The sequence below is a fragment of the Salvia hispanica genome, chromosome 5, assembly GCF_029641045.1.
Source record: "Salvia hispanica isolate PSC_SH4W2 chromosome 5, Shi_PSC_v1, whole genome shotgun sequence".
NCBI lineage: Eukaryota > Viridiplantae > Streptophyta > Magnoliopsida > Lamiales > Lamiaceae > Salvia > Salvia hispanica.
The window spans coordinates 16,590,366-16,614,985 of NC_142696.1; the positions used below are offsets into that span (position 1 = coordinate 16,590,366).

The following is a 24,620-nucleotide window of genomic DNA, read 5'->3' on the forward strand; positions in this document are numbered from 1 at the left end:
GGGCAATGGGGTGGCTGATCGCTCGACGATGTCGCTCAGCCACTATAGTGAATGCTCTGATAGTTTTTAAGTTTTAACTTAGTTCATGGACTATTTATGTGTAGAGAGATGTTATGCTGTGCGCTCAATTTGAGCACCAGCACGAGCGACCAGACCAATTTTTTTCCTTTTTTTATTGTCTGCAAATCTAATTCTCCACCGACATTATTCATAACCAAGTAATTTCCTCTCCATGAAATTGTTCTCTAAATTGATATCCCACAAAACATGTGCTTTCAATATCCCACAAATTTCTTTGCATTGATATTATTGCAATTAAATTTTTTAATAAAAGCACTGTCGAGAATTGATTCAGAAAAAAGAGAAGAAACACACAAATTTGCGTTGATGCCAGAAAATATTGATTAAGCAACAATGGTGATAAATTTCGCGAGAATCCAGTTGAATCCAAGTTCTTTCTTCAATAGAATTTAATCAATGGGTAAAAGAAAGTTAACATAAACCGAAAACAATAAAAAATGGAAATCATTAGCCTCTTATTGGGGATATCAATTTCGCCAAAATTTAATTGAATCTAAGTTTTTTTTTTCTCTTCTTCTTCCAGCTGGGTTGAATCAAAGGAATTAGAAAGTCGGGTGATGATTTCTTCTTTCTGCTGGATTGAATCGAAGGGATGAGAAATTCGGTGAGAATTTCTTCTTTCTACTAGGTTGAATTGAATCGAAGGGATGGGAAAGTGAGGGAGGATTTCTTCTTCCCCCTGGTTGAATTAGACGGAAGCAAAAGTGGGTGAAGAAAGAGAAATTGATGATAAAGAAAATACAAGAGAACCGTGGTAGGGAGGAGAAAGAGATAGACAATAAATGAGGAGAGAACCTCAAATTTCAATATTATTATTAAAGATTTACGTAGTTCACTCTTTTTTAAAATTCGTGCTAAAATGAAATGCTCCAAATGGACAGAGAATAACATAAGAAAAAAAATTCAGAATAAGAAAAAAGTACTGAATAAAATAATAAAATAATCAGAATAAGAAAAGTAAAATAAAAAAAAAGTTAAATATTGTACGAGATGAAAACTTAGAAGTAAAAAGCAGCAGCGTTTTCACTCTTATTAATAAGTAACAGTAAAAAGAAAATGAAGTATATTTGGTGTAATTAATTTAACATACATTTTTTTGAGCACAGCTGCAAATGCTCTGTTCAGTTAAACAGAGGCTGCCGTCCCATTCTCACTCTCAGTCTCACTCTCGCCGTGTCTCTACTCTCTCACTTTCTCAGCCACTCGGGACTCCAGACCGCCGCCGCCTGGTAGCCAGTATCCCACACCCTCTCAGCCGCTCGCCCGCAGAAGAAAGACGCTGACGCAAATTAGAAAGCTCAGGTAAAATATATGCATTTCTAGGGATTTGTTTTGGCTTTGATTGTCAATGTTTTTATCCTGAATCTATGATATTATCGTGTAATCGACTACTTCTGTAGAAATCTCATCTCTGTGAATTTTAAGTTTAAAATGTTATTCGGTTAAGCAAAGACCTCCAAATAGGAGTTATGATTTCTTAAGAGAAAGTTTGGAACTTGGGATTCAAGTGAAGAAATCTCAAAGGGGAAGAATTTTTTTGTCTAATGCGAAGGAACTGCTCTGCAATATGTTGTAGACATTGCTTTATTATTCCTCACCTAATGGAAATTGCGACAGTTAGTAGAAAGAGTGGTAGTTTCTTATGTTTAAATCTTGGGTTTCGCCTGTAGCTTTAAGCTGCTGCTTTGTATTATTTCAGTTGCCACGATGCCTCGCGACGGTGTACGGGAGCTCACTGTACTTTCAGAGTTTAGGCCGTTCGGATTGACTGCTGAGGCGTTGGATGGCGGCAGTCCCTCCGGTGATGATGATGGTGATTACCGTTTCTTTCTTTTCGACCCACAGGTTGCCAAACAACGAGATGAGGCCGTTGAGGTTGAAGATGCTTCGAGCAGCGATCACGAGCTATTTGTCAGGGGAAATAGGTACCTTCTGAATTTTTGTGGAAATGCAGGTCCTTGGATATAATGCCAATAGATGTGACTATGCGAGTAAAAGTCACTTAAGGAACTGATTGTTGGAATGCATTGGCATATCTTTTGTTTTTATTGCATATGTAGGAAGTAAATTTAAATTGTTTTAATTTTATTGAATAAATTATTGCATTAAGATTTTTGGAATGATGTAACTTTGGATAATTTCTAATTGTGACAGAATCATATGGAGTGCTGGCTCTAGAGTGTATAAAAGGTTTACTTTGCCCTCCAAAGTCATCAAGGTGATTGAGGTTTCACGCAAACTATGTACAATTATTTGACTTGGAAGCTAATTTATCATGGTTTTGTGACCCCTCCTTTATGTGTCACTGAGTTCTATTGTTGTATGTAAGATTTGGTGATACAACTTTATGTTGCTTAGCATATGTTAAAATTGATAGGAAAACATTCTTTTTTGAACTTAATTTTTTGTATTTCTTTAAAGTTTGTCTTCATCGTTTTCTTATGTACCTTCTAATTAAAAAGGATGTGATTGCATTTTGACCATTGGTCCATTTAAAAAGAACGTTGAAGCTTTTATTTGGAAGTTCCTCTCTCCAAGGACAATGAAGAAAGAGTCATTTAGTTTTGGAATTCATTAAGCATTGTTAGTTGAGTCTCTTGGACCAAATTATGCATTAATTGATTATACAACAAATACATTGTAAGACAAATAAAGAATATAATAATATTCCCTTGTCCCCTAAAAATAGAGACTTTAGGGACGACACAGTTTTTTATGCGAAATTGGTATAGTAGAAGAAAGAAAGAGAAAAAGTTGTGGAAATATTGTTAGTGGATCAAATTATGCATTATAAGTAGTGTAATGCGTGGCAAATTTTTTTCCACAAATAGAAGTGGAATTTTGATGGACGGACCAAAATGGCAAAAAGGGACTATTTTTTTTGGGACATAGGGAGTATGTCATACGTTACATGTTCAGCTAAACCAGGGCTACATCATGTAAGTAGGAGATTTGTTCTGTATCTAGCTGTCTGCCAATAACTAATAATATAGTATTGTCTAAGAAACCCTACACTCAATTGAAAACCCTAAAGAGATTTTCCTCATAATATATCAATCCTGTTAAGTTTATCTCTCTAATGTATTCTAATGCATTTTCTCCATTAAAAGTTGTCTCAGAAGAAGATATGTTCATCCCTCACACCGGAATAAAGTAAACAAAAGAAAATTACATGTCTATATAGGGTTGGATGAGCAGCATGGTTACTGGGGCATTTAATGTATTGTGACTAATTTCCAAAAGTTTTCTTATTCTTAGCCTAACTATGATTCTGATGTGCAGATGGTTACGGGATCATTTCTCTCGAAAAATAAAAAAAGCATGAACACACATTTCTATAGTTATAAAGTGATTATGAGCATTTATTTGGTTGTACTAACTTTATTACACATGGATTTAATTACCAGACAACTTGAAATTTTAAGAAAATAATAAAAAATGATCTGAAACTCAGACCAAACCTTTTCATAATTTGGAAAATCCAACAATACTTAGTATGTAATATCTTATTGCTTAGTTGGAGATTCTTGATGCTGGTTTCTTCTATACTATATTCTCATGCAAGTGAATCTAAAAAAAAGAAAGTCATCATTCTGTTTGTGTGAGGCTTAAACTTAGTTTGTCTGATTTCTCTATTTTATTGAGTGGCATGGTTGAGTTGATAATCAAAATATATCAGGTATGCTGGTCCCGGATGAGTGATATGTCTGAAGCCTTGCTTTGTGTTCTTCAAGTTGATAGATTAACCATCTATGGTATAGCAGGTGAGTTAATAATCATCTTTTTTTTTTCTCTATAAGTTTCATACAGTTATCTAGGTTTGAGAAGGTTGTCACTGACCAATATTGTATTTGTAAATGAAATCTAAGTTTCTTTCTTGGGGCTTCTGCATTTGAAGGGATTTGTTCTTATATATCTCCTTTTGAATCTTTGAAGAATGACCCTTAGCCTGTACCTCGGTGCTTATTTGATTTTGGACATGTAAACTTGAGGCTTTTCTTGTACAGGTGAAGTAGTTTCTGTCCCACTTCCTTATGCCATCACATCAATATGGTCTCTTCCCTTTGGTTTACTTCTCCAGCGGGCATCTGAAGGGAGCTTGCTATCAAATATATCATTATCATCTTCTAATCCGTTCTTAAGTGCTCGTGATGCTTTCCGCCAAAAAAGGGATATTTATACTCCAACTCATATGTTTGATTATTGTACAAGAAGTGATGGGACATCAATGTCCTCCCATATAATATTGAAGGACCCCCTAGAGGATCCTCAGGTATCAATTTAAATGATCCCCCATAATATGTTGATTCAATTTTCTGCGTCTCTTAATATCAATATAAGTTCATTACTTATGAGAATTTGTTATGTGATGTTCCTTAGATAACTTATATTGAAGAAAGAGGCAAGTTGAATTTGATGTGGGAATTTGATGAAAGAACAATTTGGACAAGTGACTGTTTGCCCTTAATGGTGTCATACAATAAGGGTAAATGGAGTTAATTTTTTCAAGATTTGGTACTGCTATTTCTCTGGATATATTGGCTAAGAGTAGGTATTATATTTCTCCACAGGAAAGATGCAACACTCCCTCTGGGTCGTAGAGGTCAATGGATCCAACCTTCAAGTGGTGAATCCTAAATCGTCTGATTTAGTTTCTCCTTTGATGTCAACAAAGCATTACTTCAGAAGGATATGGCAGGGCAAGGGTTCACATACTCCTGCCAGTAAGGTGAGAGTATTTATATTTTCTTGTTGCCTTCTTGATGAAGGCCTATGTACTATGATAACTTTTTATTGCTATATTGTTGTTTCCTTTTTGATTTTTTTTTTCATTTTGGTCTGTCCCTACCCTTAACAGGTATTCCTGGCAGTGGATGATGATGGTACACCTATTATATGTTTCCTTCTCCTAGAACAGAAGAAGTTGTTGTCTTTACAACTCCAGAGTCTGGAAGTAAATAATGAGACAGTCTATGATATTAAGCCTGATATGAGCTGGTGCATATCAGCAATTGCTGCCGCTGCTGTTGCTGTCACTCGACCCAAGTAATATTAACATCTTTCTTCTGCTTAGTTTGTCTTTATTGGTACATTGACTTGAATTTGACTTATGCAGAGTAAAAGTGGGACAACTTCCACACAGGGATGTAATAACTTTGACCCCTGCAAACACACTACTTCTCTATGTAAGATGCTGAAACTTTCACCACAAGCTGTCTGTAGATGTATACACGATAAAATCAAAGAGATGATCCATGTTTGCTTTTGCAGGCTATATTGGCTTCCTTCAATCTCACCTTAATCTCACCTTCGCTGATCGCTGCTATTTTAAAAAAATTTCAAATGTAGTTTATTACATTGGCCTATTATGTTTCTTGAAATATAAAATTATGCATGTCCATTGCTTTGTAGGAGTCCGGCTTTCACCCTAGCTAGGTGTTGACAAATTGAGACTGATCTTTCATTCTATTCTCTTGCTTTGGAAGACTACGCACATAATGTGTATATCTAACGTCCAGTTAATTATTCATTAGCACACAACAGATTATGTTCCTCTGAACATTCTTATACTCTTACCACTTTATATTTCTAGACTCAGTTGATTGCGGACTTAAATTTTGGTTGTCTTGGTCGGTAGAAATTATTGGCCCCAGCTATTTATCTTGCAGCATAGATCAGTCTTCACATAGTTGCGATGTAATTATATTGTTAAAACAGATTAAACTGATTCAAACTTCTAGACCTAGGCTAGTTGTTGGTCGGTATAGGACAAAGTTGATGTGCCCTCTTAAGGTCCGACTATGATTCTCCATGCAAAATGGTTTTCTTTATTTTGTTAAGTAATGTGCATTCGCTCTACTAGTTTATAACAAAGAAGCCTTTTGTTATATGTGCTAACAATGTACCACATATACCTGTTAAATGCATTTATTGTGTGAATGTGAATAAGTTACACAGCACCTTATCTTTTCGAAGAATCCATATGTTACGTTACGCTTTGCTATATTAATTTCTAATTGAAGTTATGTGTCAGTATTTTGTTTGGTGACATTGGCCCTTTATAACTGCAGTGTGGGAAGCAATGCTTGTGCAAGTATGTTATGCCTTCTCCGTTGGTCATTGCACAACTTTCGGGTGGAGGGGACCTTTCAGGAGTCAACAACGCTTTAGATGATTTGAAAATTGTAGAATTAGCTGAGGCTGTTGAAGGACGCATCAACATAGTTCTCAACAATGGAAAAGTAAGCTTTTTTATTTTTTATTTTTTTATTTTTTAAATCATGTATCAGCCTTTTAAGAACCTTCTTAAAGTGAGAATGCGAGAATCAAATGCACTGAGCCGAGCATATGGAGTATGCGCATTTTTATCAACATTGAAAGTTCAAATATTCACCGTCGTCATATTAAAGCATTATGTTCTTGTAGTGTTCTCACAGTATACTTCATATGTTCAATGCATATACTCTACACGTCAAGTGCAATGCTCTAATATTCACAATAAAAATGTTCTCCCAGCTCCAATCCCATACCCTAAATTCTTAATATACAGGGATTGGTCATCCTGAGGACTACATTTTTTTGTGAGAATACTGCATTGACGTACAAGTCAATGTGCTTGCCATGATATTGATTGCACTAAAAGAAAACGAAATTTTCATCCCTTGTGGTATCTACCTGACAATGATGCTTACATTTTGCTATACTTTTTTCTACTTCAGAATTACAGATGCACATTGCGACGCAGTCCATCATCGTCTTTAACTAGTGAGTGTATTGCGGCAATGGCAGAAGGGCTTAATCCTAGCTTATATAAATACTTTCTTGGTCTCCTATGGGGTGGTGATGATTCAACTTATTTAGCTAAGGCTGATTTGTGTGCGGATTCAGAATGGGAGTCCTTCTGTAATGTGATAACAAAATTATGTCAAAATCCCATTAGAAACTCTCAGTTACCACATTCATCCTGGGAGTTCTTAGTTAAGAGCAAATATAATCAACAATATTTAAGGAGTAATTATGTTGCTGGTGCTTTCCCTGGATTATTATCTAACTCGAAGGAATCTGATTCATCTGCTGTCATTGCAAATCACACCGAGAACACGGAGGAAGCCTTTTGCATGAAATTGCTGACAGAAACATTGGATTTATTGCATGCAGTATATGAAACACTTAAACTTGACAATCTCCGTAAAAGGTGTGATTCCTTCTGATTTAATCTATTTTATGTGCTGTATGTATGCGAAGCTTTACATTTCATCATTTAAAATAATTGGTTGTACTTGTAATTCAACTATTCATGTAAGCTATGTAAATAGTTGATAACTCTGTAATATCTAGGCTGTTCATATCTTGCTATGGATGGCGACTTGCAACTATAGCTCCCCCTATTCAGGGTCTTGGAATTCACCAAAAAGCATGGTGTGCATTTTAAGCACAATAGTACTCCCTTTGTCTCATAGATAGAAATAGGCTATTTGGGGATGACACAGATTTTAATGTGTAATTGGTAAAGTAAGAGAGAAGGAGAAAAAGTAGTTGAAATAATGTAGTGGATGGTGGACCATAAATGATAAAGTAAAAGAGAAAGAGAAAAGGTTTCCTTCCCTAAATGGATATGGACTATTTCTATGGAACGGATGAAAAAGGAAATTCAGCCTATTTCTATGTGACACAGCGAGTATTACGCAAGAAAGGTGACTCTATGTGCACCAGAATGTACTATATATAATGTTTAACATGATATGCTTATCTACATAATCCATCTGGATAAACTTTTCAAGAGAACAAAGAAATAAGTTACACAACTATGCATGTGTACTTAATATTCATTAAACTTATTCCCATTATCATGAATAAGCCTGTCAAAGTAGGCTAGGCCTAGCAGTTGTGTGCAAGATATCAACTCAACCCTTGATAGTACCTATCCCTGCCACTTGTTGGCAGACTGACAAGTGGCTACACCATAAATTCAACCTCCGTGTTTCTTTGCAAGAACTGGTTCCAAAGAAGCATCCGAGGGCATTGAATTTAAGAAATTGAAAGAATAACAAATATGAGGGTGCATACTGGCCAGCTCATTTAGCCCCCTGCTTCTTTCTTTTCTTTTGATATTTTTGATTTTTGATTGGTAGTTTGATGATTTACCTGCCACCTTATGCAGAAATACTGTCTGGAGTACCTTTCTCACATAAATGTTTATCTTTCTCCAGGGACTTAGGCCTATTGGTTGTTCTTCTATATGACATTGCTAACTTTTTACATGAACCGAGCTACATGGATCACTATAAACGTGATTTTCCCATGCTTCTGAAAGACTTTGTAATGCCACAGTTCTTGCCTGCCTCTAAAACTCCTCCAAGTTTATTTAGATGGCTTGAGAACTGCTTGCAGCATGGATGTGCTTCTGCTAGTATTTGTGATATTCCACTTCTGGTATGTAGAACTGGAACTTCTGTAGTGAACTGGGCTAGGAAGATAATTTCATTTTATAGTCTGTTGTGCGGAGCAGAGCAATCTGGAAAGAGTCTTTCAACTGGTGTTACCTGTAATATTGCGCCTGGATTATATCATACTCGAGAAGAGCTAACAGTTTTGGGAATGGTTGGTGAAAAATTTGGGTTGCATCATCTTGACTTGCTTCCGGCTGGTGTATCTCTTCCTCTTAGGCATGTAAGTCAATACCTCATAGTTGGATGTTTATTTTTTCTAAGTTCTATGGAAACCAGTTCTATTTTATGAACACATTATAGATGACGCATCATGACTTGGTGTAAATAGTCACAATAGGGTATCTACTTACTGAGCTTGGCTGCATTTATAAGCCCGCATAAGTGTTAATGTTTCCTGCAATAGAATGTTGGTGACAGTTGAAGCCAAATTCTATTTTTTGGCCTGAATTAAATACCATAATTGTCTTGCTAGAGGCTTCAATTTTCATAGTATTACTATTCTATCTTTAAGACTGACTGTGACCATGATGATTCTCTGTAGCTATTATGAATAATGACTTCCCACATCCTTTTTTTTCTGCTCTCTTATCTGGCCTTTGGAGTTACTATTTCTGTTATCACTTAGCTATTATCATTCATCTAACTATCCGTCATGACAGGCAATAGATAAGTGCCGTGAATCTCCTCCTGTAAATTGGCCAGCTGCAGCGTATGTGCTACTTGGTCGTGAAGATTTAGCATTGCTCCATTTGAGAGATACTACAAAGTATTCTGAACTTGATTGTACAAGATCAAATTTAATCTTGGGGTCTACGCCTTACATGTTACCACTACATCCAGTGACTATACCCTCCTCAGTTTCTGATACACATGAAATGGATAATTCGAAGCTAGAGGACATAGACAATTTTGATGGACCAGTCATTGATGGAATGGAGCATATTTTCAACTCTAGCACACAGTTACGCTATGGTCGTGATCTTCGGCTAAATGAGGTGCACTTGAAATGAATACTTTTATCTTAGTTGGAGCCTGCTGGAATACCTACTTTTGGGTTTAATTGTATTTACAATATTATCTTTTGTCAACAGTACTTCTGTCGCAGATCCATTTAAGATAGTTAAGATTTTCCTTGCTCACTACGTTTTTTTTAATTTTTAGTTACTCATTTAGATCCTTTTCATTTTACAGTTGTTTTTAATGGTTGATACTGATTTTACTCCATAATGACAATGAATAAATTTAATATATTTCACATGGAATGTGTGCACATTACCTTTGCTTCACCCTCTTCCGGTACCTCACATCCATATTACTGGATTACTTGATTATGCAAGGGATAAACTTAAAATGTTTAATACATCCCCAGGAAATTTAGTTTGGTTCACCTCGTCTTCATATGTATCTTCCATCAAATATTATGCTTGTGGAATAACTTACTTATGGTTTTCTTGTGAATGAGATCTTTAGAGATTGGAGCTTAATGTGTGGTCCTTTGTGGAATAGTGCATTTTTTTTGTTTTACTCAAGTTATATGGATATTACTTAGATCTTATCTTAGTGTTTGTAACATGATCTCATAAAGCAGCCATGCTATTCCTCTGAGCTTGGAATTTTGCTCTGAATCAACTTACAATAATCTATAGAGATATGCTTTTCTGTGATTTAGGATATACTCTGGCAGTGATTGAGAAACTTGTCTTGTTTTCTGGGTGATAAATTTAAATCCACTGTAATTGAATGCTGATCTAGTTGATATTATATACTTACAGTTCAACTGTGTTCTGATAGGTTAGGCGCCTTCTATGCTCTGCTAGGCCTGTAGTTATTCAAACACCCGTTAACCCTACAGCTTCTGATCAGGACTTCCAACAGGTATCGATTTCATTACTCTGCAGATTCTCTTAGTTTTACTAAGTAATTCAAAGACTTTTACTGTAATGCTTATTATCTTAGACCAGTTTGTCACTATCTGCTCAGTTGTATTGTCTACGTTCGTATTTGGTGTCTTGTTGTATTTATCATTAATTTTTTTAAATGTTATGTTATGTCCCACTGCATATTCCATGCAAACATAACTCAGTTGAAATGCCACAGATAATTCAAAAAAGATAAATGACCAAATCCACCAATGTATAACTCTTGAGTTGTAATGTATCATGAGTGATTGCTATGAATATATGACTATCAAGCCACACTTTCTGATTTTACCAAAATAAGTTAGACTGGTTAAAAGCATGGAAAACTTGAACTGACAAAAGAATGACTGAATATGATGTAGCTTTCCCTAAACATGACTAGGATATAGTTGTGCACTCTGATCTCTATAGGTCGACCTCATGGATCAATAAAAATAATTCACTTGCTTATCATTGTGGTTCAGTTAGCACTTAGCAGTATAAGCTATACTCTTGACTCCCCTGAAGATCATGATTTAAATGTATGCTGCATTTGAGAACATACTGTACGTCTGAAGGTTGCTGTTTCTGAGCCATATGCATCTCCCCCCCAATCATCATCATCATCATCATCATCACCTTTTTGTAAAATTCATGGTTTGGTGTCTAGATGTGAAATCCCATATCATTACTTTTTTAAATTTGTATCCTCATAGCCATAAATAACATTGTTTTGTGAAAATTAATCATATGGTATCTATTTAACCACCAGACTTATATAGTTTACTCTTGATAGTTTATTTTGTTAGCTTCATCATATAACCCTTTAATTTACTCAAGATTTTGATTTGAAGTTAAATTTGAGTCATTTATGCATTCCCTTTTCTAACTGCCAAAACAAAATGCAATAAACAATATTTCTGGCAGTTACCATGCCAACTTCTTAGTACATTTTCAGTTTACCATGCTAGATTTTCATAGGTTTTCCTTTTTTTGACTTTTAACATGACATTTGCAGACTCAGCTCTGGCATCTTGCCCAAAGAACTACAGCTCTGCCATTTGGCCGTGGGGCATTTACACTGGGTACCATATGTACTCTTTTGACAGAGGTGCTCATCCTCTAGTACTTCTCTTGACTCTTCCATATTGTATTGTTGTTCTCTAATGACGACGAGAACATATTCATTTCACCCTTATTTTACTTTATTACTATATAAATGTGCATGATGAAGTTATTTCTGGTATCTGTATTATTTTTTCCAGGCACTTGCTGTTCCAAAGCTTGTCTTGGCTGGTCGGTTACCTGCACAACAAAACGCAACAGTATGCATTGTTGAAACTGTTTTGGTGTTTTTTGCTTATATATACAATTTGTAATCGTGCATGAATATGAATGTCACAGGTTAACTTAGATCCCAATGTTAGAAATATTCAAGAACTGAAATCTTGGCCAGAGTTTCACAATGCTGTTGCTGCTGGCTTGAGACTGTCTCCACTTCAGGTCTATCTAGACCTCACATGATTAATCCATTAGCCAGTCATGTGCACAGGCTATGTTTTTTCCCTTTCTTGTTTAGTTTACAACATATATGTCTTAAGAATTCATTATTTCTGCCTTACAGTTGGCCTCAACAGCCGTTCACTTTGCTTATCAGTTTCCTGATTGTATACAATCATATTGAATGAGTTTTGTTCTGATATTTTTCTAACTCTAGGGTTATTTCTTTAAGCAGGGGAAAATGTCTAGAACATGGATACTTTATAACAAGCCAGACGAGCCTAATGTTACTCATGCAGGACTACTTCTTGCTCTGGGTTTACATGGACATCTTCGTGTCCTAACAATAACGGATATTTTCCAGTATTATTCACAGGTGACTAATTGTTTTTGGAGACCCTACTGTATCAGGCTTGTTTAATCTACATTTTTGTTTTGTTTATTATAACACATTTGTTTCTCTTTCAAAAAGAATGCAAGTGGCTCTTGGGAAAGCAGGATTTTCTGCTGTATTCATTTGGTTTATGTGATTTACAATCTATGTGGTTTCAAATGGTTATTCGTTGTTTTTCGTTTGTGATTGGAGCAACCATGCCATCACCCATTTACCCCTGCTAATTATTGGTTTTTGGTCTTATTAAATCTTCACTCTCGTGCATTTTTGGATTAGTTGCTATAATGAAGCCTTTTCACATGTAAATTGGAGAAGGATAATTTTGCATTTTTTCTGCATAAAAAGAATATGTTTTCCGTTTTCTTTTTCCTGCTCAGGAATAAATATAGTTTATAATCTATTGCATCCCTGCTAACTTCACAACCATTGTGTTGCTGCATTTTTTAGTTCCATTCAACTTTGTAACTGTTTATAACAACTCCTCCTGAAATTTTTATTGCATTGATCCTTCTCTTGAAGGAGCATGAAAGTACCACAGTAGGATTGATGATTGGCCTTGCAGCTTCATATAGAGGAACCATGCAACCATCTATTTCAAAGGTATAATGCAGATACGTCTCTCCCAGCCTCTCCTCTTATGTGGTCATTTTTTCTTATACTCCTTTTCTTTTTTCTACTATTGCAAATGTATGCAACTTGCATTATTTTGTGTTGTTTTTTGTAATTGTAACATTAAATTTGTAAGACTAAGAGCTCAACTTGCATTTCTAGCACTGGTTCTTTTCACCAGCATATACCCCACCAATTAGTAGTTGACTAGTTTTGACAATGTTGTCAAATATCTGCCATGGCGCTATGGCATGGCGGTTTGGAGAAAACGCTATCAATGAAAAAGTATGTATGTTCATCAAAATCCAATAACATGTGAGCACACACAAACATAGGTAGGAATAACTGCAAGGTTCAATAGTAAGGTCCAAATTGAATCTAATTTCTTTGCAAGCATTTTGTTTTTGGATATATGCAACATGCCTGAACTGGACAGACATTCTGTTGAATATTCACTACAATAATTAAAAAAGAGACTAAAGTCCAAATTTGGTCCCCTATATTTTCACTAAAATTTTTCTTGGTCCTATACATTAAGTGTGCTAACTTTTGGTCCCAAACAATATGTTTTGGTCCAGAATTAACTACTTAATTCTGTTTTTTGACCAAATTAATTACTTAATTATGAATCTAATTGACCAGATTAACTAATTAATTTTATATTAAAATTCATAAAATATGTTTTTTTTTGTAATAAAAATATTAAATTTATAGAATATTCACAAATTAATTTTTATTATGGGTAAAAAATATAGGTACAATATTTTCTAAGTTTGTACGTAATTTAATATTTATAAAATATTTGATAAATTTTAATTTTAGGTAAAAAATTATTACAAATATTAATATTAAATTAATTAGTTTAATCTGGTCAATTATATTCATAATTAATAATTAATTAATTAATTTGGTCAAAATACATTTGACCATTAAAGTTAACGGAAATATTAATTTTGCACCAAAACATATTGTTTGGGACCAAAAGGTAACACACTTAAATGTATAAGACCAAAGAGTTTTTTGGGGCAAATGTAAGGAATTAGTCTTAAAAAATTTATCTTATGGAGTACAAACAAGCTATATGATATGGAGCATACTATGTTGAAATATTTGAATTTTGATTTAACTATCTCTTCCTTTATGGATGTAAAGGCCTTGGTATCATGCTGCAATCAGTCTGATTGAAATAGTATAATATTTGTTCTTATTTGGAACTGTTGTCAGCTATTAAGTTGCTGATCTTATGCTCAGAACTGTAACTGGAGTATAGAGCAATCAGTTGCTGTATAATTGTAGCATGGAGTCATTTTATCACTCTTTGGCTAGAATTTGAGTAATTGATAAGAACTGATCAAATTCTGTAAAGTTAATCATTTTCTGCACTAGTGAGTTTACTTTTGTTGAAGATCTTCAGCCTGTGGACCCAGTGACACTGATTCAATCTCATTATTGACTCTGATTGATTTACTTTATTAATATTGGCAGTCTCTGTACGTGCACTTACCTGCCCGCCATCCATCTTCCTTTCCAGAATTAGAACTCCCAACCCTGATACAGGTAAGCTGCTTTATTATGGGGTGATGGAGTTTGCATTTGATCATTTGACCTGTCATTTTCCCTTATACTTTTGTGTAGCTTGATGTTAACATAAGATACACTTTAGCTTTTTATTTGAGCTTGTTCTGATAAATTTATCTTCTTTAGTACTGTCAGTGAGATCTTCTTTTCAGATGCTTTATAGAATTCTTGCATGTTTGCACTCTTATTCCTCTAAAGAGTTCAGTATCATCCCATGGTAGCATTTGATGTGGTCAATCATCTTAAGCCAGTAGATCGTTATCTGTTATCTGATTTTGAAATACCTTATCGATTGGCTTCGATTTTTGTTCTTTTTATATTTTAACTCTATATTTTAAAATTCTGCAGTCTGCAGCACTAATTTCTGTTGGGCTTCTTTATGAGGGATCAGCACACCCACAAACAATGCAAATTCTTCTGGTAATTCTACAACTTAATGCAATCTATGAGTCCCAGTTTGTGACGTGCTATATTTGAGGAGCCCCATAACATAACCCTACTCAAATTCAAATAAAAAGTAATGAAAAAACAGCGAGGAACACCAACACCAAAACGGTGGCAAGCCTTTGGCAGCCAGTATTTTTTGTTGGGTTTGTTTGTTGTTTTTCTTTTTAGTCTTACTCCAGTCTGTAGAATAGTCTACTGATTCTCATGGGAATATATAACAGCGAAAGCATTAAGTTCTCAATGTCTATCTATTAGGGAGAATGTATAGATAATCATGGCTTAGATTTAGGTATTTGGGCATCATTATGAAACTTGAATATACTTTTCTATTAAGCCAACTACTGCCTTATATCCCAAAACTTAGGCCGTTTCGAAAATCACAAGTATAACCCATCGTTGCATAATTACAATTAGGTGTCTCTTTAAGCCATCCGGGCTTATTTAGAGTATCAATATGAGTTCATCGGTGGTACATTGGTGTATGTCATTTATCATAACTGTATCTGTATCTGATATGGAGTGAAAGGTGGAATCATTAAATGCACTTAATAGGATATCGGCATACAAATATCGCACAATCATCATAGTAAAATGGTTGAATACAAAGATTGTTTACAAGTGAATGTATGAAATGACAAACCTTGTAATGAATTGCACAAGATGAACACGATGAAATATGACGTGAAAAGATATCAACTGGAATTGATAACAAGAAAGGGACAAAGTCCTAATGTCACAGCAGATGCTGGACACAAACTATTTGATCCCTTGGGTACCTCTTGTCATTTGTGTTAGGATTATTTATATAGAATTGCGCAAAACTCCTAATCCTACTCCACAATGGAAATCGAATCTAAACTTATCCACTAAACAAAAGACGTTTGCCTGCACTCTATTGAAAAGTTGGAATTCCTACAGTGGTTTTATCAATGATTGCGTCTCGCTCATGAATACTATAATTAATTAAGAAGTTGGGGTCTTTAGTCTACTTGTTCTGGCATAAATATGAAAACAAGGAAAAGATAACCATGCATCAGTAGACTTCCCAACGACTATTTCTTTTGCTGCGATTCAAACTGATTTTCTTCGATTGTTGCTGCTCACGCTGATCCCCTCCGACACCGGAATTGACCACACCTTTTCTTCCTCACTTGTATATGCGCCATGGGCGATCACTATCAGTATCATAAATTATTGATGAAAATCAATTGCTCATGACCGTAAACATTTACAATTAACTAAGGCAAGAGAAATCATGAGAATCAAATAGCAATTTATTCTGCCACTTAGCTGTTACCAATAATTCTTAAAATTATTAGCCAAGCTGTTCCTATTAAAGTTTGCAATGTTTTCGTTGTTTCAGCGAGAAATGCCTGCGAACATATATATATAAATGTGATATTTGTGAAGATAATTTTACTTTGATTGTTTCCCTTGGAACATTATTTTTACTGATTGTCACATGTTTAAACCATCCTACTTTATGTGGATCTATATGGTTGTAGTGGCGATATAAATGGGTAAGTAGTCTCAAGTCCTGTCGTATAAAGAAAGAGAAAAATATGGAGTTCTGTAAATAAATGCTAGTTTCAGTGACCATACAAGAAAAGATAGCCAATCATTTCAAAACGACAATGGATATTAAAACATAGAGTTTAAAATCCATCTTATATTTAATTTTTAACGGTGCAATATGTGATTTGCTATGTAACATCTTTGATTGGGTATGATCATTGAGCTGCAGCCTGTTCCTCTCATGACTTTCCCTTTCCAGACACTATGTATTCGAGGCCCATCATGAGTTTGACCTTGTCTTTCATTTTGTTAAAGTTGTACAATATGCTGGAGATAATTGTTGGGTCAGGGGCATCTTAGTAGAAGAAACTTCGAGTCTTCTATTTATGTTGATTGATTTCCCAATCAAAGGGTTATTACCTCTCTGTTGTTTATTCATATCATCTTGCGTTTTTATATGTCTGTCCCTGTTTATTTCTCCAGATGCAAACCTTGTTTTTGTAATGTGCATAACTTCTGTTTTAGAGTGAAATAGGTCGCAGAAGTGGAGGAGATAATGTGCACGAAAGGGAGGGTTATGCAGTTTCAGCTGGATTCGCATTAGGATTGGTTGCTTTGGGTACGGATTAAAATTCTTCTGATTTAGATGACTTGATGTTTCTGCTGACACCCCTTGCCTCTTGTGTAAATGAAGGTCGTGGTCAAGATGCCATTGGTTCCATAGACACCTTGGTGGATCGGTTATTCCATTACATTGGTGGCAAAGAACTTCATAATGTATGTTCTGCCATATCTGAATCTGAATTAGAATAATGCTTCAGTCCTTTGGTTGAGCTTCCCAGTAATCAACATTATGAATTAATTCTTGTTTCATATGCACTGTTATCAGGATGGGCTCTTTTCATCATCAGCTGATGAGTACAACCGAAGTGCGGGACAGGTTGTTTAGTTACCTATGAACAATATTATACTCCCTCCGTCCCATAAAAATATATGCATTTTCCATTTCCGTCCGTCCCATAAAATATGGGCATTTCCATTTATGGAAAATTATCCCTAACTCATTACTCATATAAATCAATTATTTACAACTTATACCACTATGGTCCACCATTACAACTAATTAAACACTAAAAATAATGTGGGCCCCACTATCCACTAACACTACTTTAACTACCCTTCTTCTCCTCTCTTATTTTATCAATTGTGCATTAATTCCCATGCCATTTCTAATGCACATATTTTTATGGGACGGAGGAAGTATTATTTTTAGTTTTGCTTCTATCTGATATTGTTTTAAATTCTTTCCAAGGGATAGATTATTTTGCATCCACTCTCATTCTCTCTTATATATATCCAAATCCTCTGTTTTCTAGATTGCAGATGGGAATGTGGTTAATATTGATGTCACTGCACCGGGTGCTATAATCGCTCTGGCGTTGATGTATTTGAAGGTAACTTTATCGTGATAGATTTCGTTGGTCATTTTTACTTGCCACTATCTTACCACAATTTTCTAATGTTACATAATTTTTACTTTAATAAGTTGTTTCATTTATCCTTGACTTCAACAGACAGAGTCTGAACTTGTAGTATCTAGGCTGTCGATTCCCAAAACTAAGTTTGAGTTGCAATACATAAGGCCAGATTTCATATTGCTCCGTGTCATTGCTCGGAATATGATACACTGGACCAGGTATAATCTTCTGTTGGCAATGAGATGAAGATGCTTATAATTTTTTATCTGCAATTTGATTAATCCAAGTTTATGTTGCAAAGAATCCAACCATCAGAGAACTGGATTCAATCACAGATACCTGAAGTTGTAAAAAATGGGGTGTCAGGCCTAGGAAACAAAACGGATGATGTATATGAAATGGATGCCGAAGCTTATGTTCATGCATATGTCAATATCATAGTTGGAGCATGTATCTCTCTAGGTAAATTTAATTATGCTGACAAGTTCCTTTATATCTTTTCATATTTTCTGTTTCAATTAGGATAATCAATATTGTCCAACCAAACTATACATAAACTTTTATATATTTCCACATAGGTAACTTACTTTAAATGAAATGAGCAACCTAGTATATACTTTATGTTATGTTTATCTGAAATTGGACAGTCCTTGACCATATATTCTGAGCTTGAATAAATGCATTTTCCATTATATTTATGCTTCAGTGTGTAGTCACAATACTTTAGTTAGTCATTTTACATGGAATTGCCTTTAAAAGAAACTATTTTTGTGACTTTTTCCAGGTATTGACATTATGGCTTCTTCTTTGGTTGATTGTACAGTAGGATAAACTTTCATTTACTGAACTTAGTTTTTATTAATCCAAGGAAGAAATAAAGAAGTACAAATATCAAATTGACCCGAATAATTGAAACCTTCTGAATTACTATTTGTTTTCATGATTCTACTCTGTTCATTGCTTTGTTACTTGCTGAAAACATCAAAACATGCTTGCAGGGTTACGATTTGCAGGTACAAGAGATGGAAATGCACAAGAGTTGCTTTACAAATATGCTGTCTACTTCTTAAATGAGGTTTGTCTTGAAATATTATTGGTGGTTATTATTTTGACGTGTTTTAGGATATTCACCATTTGACCTGCAGATAAAGCCTGTGTGTACTTCCAATTCAAATGATTTACCCAAAGGCCTATCCGTTTATGTTGATCGGGGGACATTGGAGACATATCTTCATCTTATTGTTCTTTCCCTATGTGTGGTTAGTATTTTCATTCAGTTTATCCATGATTTTAAAACAAAGCTACCTCTGACTGGTAGCTGTGGTTGCAGGTAATGGCTGGATCTGGTCATCTACAAACGTTCAGATTCTTAAAATTTCTCCGCAGTCGCAACTCTGCTGATGGTCATGCTGGTTTTGGTACTCAAATGGCCGTAAGTTTTCTAAACAAAAATACTCTCTCTATGTGTACTTATTTGCAAAAATGGGTTTAACTTTAGAAGAATCTAAGTTTATATGGTACCTTTAGCTAGGCATTCCACTGTTCTTCCAAACTTAAGATTGGTAGAAGTCTACATTCAGTTACTAGAACAGACAAAACTAGTTATATTCATTAACGCTTCTAGCCATATCGAGAAGATTGTTCAAAGGAATGTGTGCAGAATAGCTATCCTGGATTTTGGTTCAAACAAATAAGATGGTACATTTTTGTAGGTAAGCTTAGCCAGTGGTTTCTTGTTCATTGGAGGTGGAATGTGGACCTTTTCAACTAGCAACTGTTCCATTGCAGCTTTACTAATAACACTTTATCCACGTTTGCCTACCGGACCAAATGACAACAGATGCCATCTCCAGGTAAAGTAATTTGTACAAGTGATATGCATTATTATTGTGATATCTTGTGCATAATTTGTATAAGTAGATATCTTCTTGTTTTTCAAAATTGTTCCTATATGACTAGTATTTTACTTGACTGAATTAATTAGAGTTCTTGTTAGCCTTCATAACTCATTTTGATAATGCTTTGGGACTATAAACTTCCTTTCACTTGAAGAATTTATTTGGCTCTAGAGAGTGGCAAGTACAGACTACAGAGTGATGTAGAGAGGAGAAGAAAAGTACTCCGTATTTCTTATTAGTGTATTATACAAGAGTCCTACACATACATGTAGGGAAAACTAGGGTAAAGTAAATAAAGAAATTTAAATACAATAATATTCTACAACTCTCCCCCAAAATGGAGCATGTATATTGATCGTGTCCATCTTGGTGCAAAGCCCCTGAGAAACTTGTCTACTCAACAGGTTTGTAAGGATATGGGCAGTTTGTCCCAGTGAAATAGTCTGATTTAACACCCTCCCATATTTAAGTGCACTACCCAGAAGCAGGCATCTTATCAAGGCTTCATAATTAATACTCCCTCCGTCCCACAAGAATATGCACTTTCTAATTTTGGAAACTCTTTTCTCTCTAATGAGGTGAGACTCATTCTCCACTAACAACACTTTAATTAATTTTTCTCTCTACCTCTCTATTACTCTACCAATTTTGCATTAAAACTCGTGCTGAAACCAAAGTGCATATTCTTTGAGGACGGAGGGAGTATCAGAATATCCTTTAATCTTTTGATGACCGTTCTTCTTAAACGACAATCATTTTCCTTAAAATTTATGTATATATTGAAGAGTTCAATTAGCAGCATCCTAATTGACTTGCTTAAGCTTATCCAAGAAACGACTGTTCGAACCAAAGACAAAGGAAATGTCAACCAACCTTTATGATGATAAATTGTCTTCTTTAAGAAGTCAACCTTAAAAGCATCCTCCCCTAGAGAAACATATCCTGAGGTTGCTCCATAAAGGCAATTGGAGTCAGACTACCACACATACTGATATTCTTTTCATTGTGCCAATACTCTCTCTGTCTCATGTTACTCGCACTTTTCTATTTCGGCTCGTCGCAAACTACTTACATTATTTCTATTTTAAGTAAGAAACATGGGTATTTAATTAATATATTAGAGTTAACTAAGTGTTCCCTCATTAAGTAATCTCTCATTACACTTAAAATACTAATTTAATTACACTAAAAAAATCAATCCCAAATTTGCGACATAAAATGAAAAGTGCGAGTAACATGGGACAGAGGGAGTACATGATAAGACTCAACAGAGTTGGAAAGACAATGAGAACAATGATACGGATCGAAATCTGACGAGAAGTGGGAGAGAACGTCGCAACGTAGTCAAGACCACAAGTGTGAGTGTACACTTCAGCAAGAAATTTTATAGTGAACACCCACTGACAAGCCACAGTATTTGCCGAATGAGTGTACACATCAGCATGAAACTTCATGTGTTATTATATTCTCTATGTCTATGCGTTTTATTATACTTCTAGGATTTTTCATGTATTATGATTTCCACCTTGGGCTTATGCCTCGAGCTTACGACTAGTGGACCACTGAAAATTGCCTCGGGCTGAAAATGTCTTTGAAAACCTTGTTTATCTATCTTGTTAAAGTCATGATTACTGAGTTATTTTTTTTAATTCTAAAGTTCCATCCTCTTGACGCGTGGCTCCTCTAATTTCAGGCATTCAGGCATTTATATGTTCTAGCTACTGAAGCACGCTGGATTCAAACTGTCGATGTTGATACTGGCTTACCAGTTTATGTGCCTCTTGAAATAACCAATAAGGAAACTGACCTTTATTCTGAAACAAGTTTCTGTGAGGTCACTCCTTGCAGCCTTCCAGAACGTGCTATTGTAAGTCTAATTATCCATTACACATGCACATAGTCCCTCTCCTGTAAACTCATTACTTGGCTTTGGGGTGACATACATTAACTTCCAGACCCTGATGGTTGATTGCTCAATAAAGATTTGATAGGCTTGAAGTTAATCACTTACCATAGCATGATTAGCATCTCATTCTTGTCATTCACAAAGATGACCATTACCATGGGCGTTAAACTCTATGGAAAAAAAATAACATCAACTCCCTTTACTAGTAGTTTGGTTTGATTACCATTTACTATGCCGGCTTGGTCACGTTTGAAGCATGAAATTATGATTACCTGTCTGTTCTTGTTTACAGTTGAAGTCTGTCCGTGTCTGCGGTCCTCGATACTGGCCTCAACTCATTGAGCTTTGTCCTAAAGGTATGAATGATTCCATTACACTCTCAACTTGTTTGATTGCACTTTGACCATGTGGATAATGGTGCGTGTACAGAAAAACCATGGTGGAATTCTGGAGAGAACCATCACCCTTTTAATTCAGGTGTTCTGTACGTGAAGAGAAAGGTTGGAGCATGTTCATATGTGGATGATCCCATTGGAAGTCAATCTTTGTTATCACGTGCAATGCACAAGGTTTACACTTTACATCGGTCTTAATGATTTTGTTTACCTTCTACACATATCATGTTGTTTAGCAGAGGGGAATCCCTTTCACTGCAGATGAGTGCCTTGTCTCAACCAAAATCCTGTCTTCCAACCACTGATGCAATCCCAGTAGATCAGTTGGTTAGCACTTTCTCATCAGATCCAAGCTTGATTGCTTTCGCCCATTTATTTTGTGATTCATCTTGGAGTAACAGGCAAGTTTGCATCAAGTTTTTCGCGCATCAGATGCTTATGTTTTTTGTATTTTCTACACATACCAATTAATGCCAATACTACTATTTGAATGGAAATCGAGTGGTAGTAATATCAAGTCCTATGTAATCAGTGTACGTGCGTCTGTGTGTACATTACAGCATGTGGAATAAATACGTAGAACGATGGTTTCTAATTGACAGTCTTTAAAGTTATAGTTGAGAAATATTCCCAGGAAGTAGTTATTCAATGCAAAATCGGTTTCTACAGATTTGAGCTCGATTTCCAGGAATTCTGCCAGCAAGTATTATTTGAGTGCGTTAGCAAGGACAGACCGGCATTGTTGCAGGTATTCAATCAAAGTCACAGCTCTATTTGCTCTTTTCCCAGATTATGGATTTCACTTTCTATCCATCTACAAAAGCAATTTCATGTTTGATCTATCTCGAAAAATTATTCACCACAGTGGTTTTGATATTCAGGTTTATCTGTCACTGTATGCTACAATTGGACACATTGTGGATTCGGTCGTTAGTGGTACATGCATTATAGGGGACTCACTCTCTCTTTCTAGTTTGAAGGTAACATTCTCATCCTTTACTTCTGAGTTAAATTTATTTATAAGTTTGTGTGGAAAGATTGCAGTGATTGTAATTTATGTAAGACTAGAAGTCCATTTTTGGTTCTAAACATATGAAATAAATTGTAACTGTAGCACTTGTTCTGCGGAATGAGGACTCAAATATCATCTAATTAAAATTTCGAATACAATATCGAATAGGATAGCCAACAATTTGATATGGATTCAACTTAATTTAATTTGTATTTTCTAGTCTAAAAACAAATCTAAATCATATACTAGCTCACTCATCTCCCAAAAAACCAAATGTTTCATATCAACTATTTTGGAAAAACTGATTAAATTTGTTTGTTAAGTTAATCAAATATGTTGACTTATCGTGCTTCCGGGGAACAGGTTGCTCTAGCCTATTATGAAGCTCTCTCAAATGGAAGATTAACTACTTCAAGAGGAGAAATTATGCAATCAACTTTTCTGGGCTCACTCAAGAAGCGAGTTGAAGATATTCTAAATTTTTCCGGGGACTTGAACAAAGATATTTGTGAGTACGCTCTCTCTGGGAAATGGCCAACGGGTAATTACCCTGTGGCGAAGTCCAGTATAACCCTTTCATGGTACCTACAATGGTACAATGTGCCTTCGCCGCTAGATATTAAAAGAGCTATGGAGAGTATAAAACGTGCTAAGACAAGCCCGTCCATCCCCTTGTTGCGGGTGGTGTTCCCTACGACTCATGTTGCGGCACTTGATGCCATCAATAGATTCTTGACATCTTCACCGGTGAAAGGTTGAAGCCAACTGAATCTCATCGTCATCGTTATCTCGCAAGTGGTTTCCACAAAACTGGGCTCTGAAAGATGATGGTGAAAATGGTTTAGTTAATCATTGTTTTTCTATCATGTATGCTTAGCATAGTTTCACTTCATTGACAGTTGATTTTTGCAGTTGGAAGTGAAGAAATGGAAATGTACTTCGGTTAGTAGTGTGTATAACTTGCGGCTTTGAGGATTTTGGATAATCCGGGTATTCATTTTGTCTTTAAAATATCGTTGAATATATGACCCCAGATTAATCATTAATTTTCATTTTCGATGATCACAAGAATGTACTCTCCGTCCCATCTGATATGATGTCTTTTATCAAAATTGTGTACGGTACTATTCCGCCTGTCACATTTTTCTTTTTTAACTTACTTCATTATAAAAGAGTGAACATCGTTTTCGGTTATTCAACTATCGATTGATATCAAATTAGGTCCTTCAACTTTGATTTAATATATTTTGAAGTAATTTTTTAATACTATTTTTTATTTGAAATATCCTCAAGCCTTTGAAAGGTATGAGATTGAGATGTGACTGCAACACTCTGCAATAATAGGTTTTTTTGAGTGGATTTGATAATTCATCTATCTCTCTCGTCTTTCTTTTTCTTCATTTCTTCTTCCTTTCTCTCTTCTTCTCCTTCCTTATTACTCATAGATCCTACTACTATT

General features: G+C 35.3%; 1 protein-coding gene across 1 annotated transcript; it reads left to right on the forward strand.

The window, feature by feature from the left end:
- The first annotated feature begins 1,178 nt into the window (after positions 1–1,178).
- EMB2771 (E3 ubiquitin ligase) lies at positions 1,179–24,232 on the forward strand. The gene is made up of 38 exons (XM_048084826.2): positions 1,179–1,383; positions 1,781–2,006; positions 2,236–2,299; positions 3,761–3,845; positions 4,089–4,354; positions 4,462–4,567; positions 4,653–4,810; positions 4,940–5,127; positions 5,198–5,267; positions 6,153–6,323; positions 6,801–7,276; positions 8,292–8,751; positions 9,191–9,526; positions 10,323–10,406; positions 11,448–11,540; positions 11,695–11,754; positions 11,834–11,932; positions 12,165–12,305; positions 12,843–12,923; positions 14,418–14,489; positions 14,859–14,930; positions 16,998–17,091; positions 17,167–17,249; positions 17,362–17,412; positions 17,849–17,926; positions 18,047–18,168; positions 18,252–18,412; positions 18,949–19,025; positions 19,096–19,209; positions 19,281–19,382; positions 19,663–19,803; positions 21,542–21,715; positions 22,047–22,110; positions 22,184–22,323; positions 22,411–22,550; positions 22,819–22,897; positions 23,031–23,129; positions 23,525–24,232. Exons 2-38 carry the CDS (start codon positions 1,789–1,791, stop codon positions 23,918–23,920), a joined length of 5,415 nt encoding a protein of 1,804 aa, XP_047940783.1. The 5' UTR covers positions 1,179–1,383; positions 1,781–1,788; the 3' UTR covers positions 23,921–24,232.
- Positions 24,233–24,620: the final 388 nt, after the last annotated feature.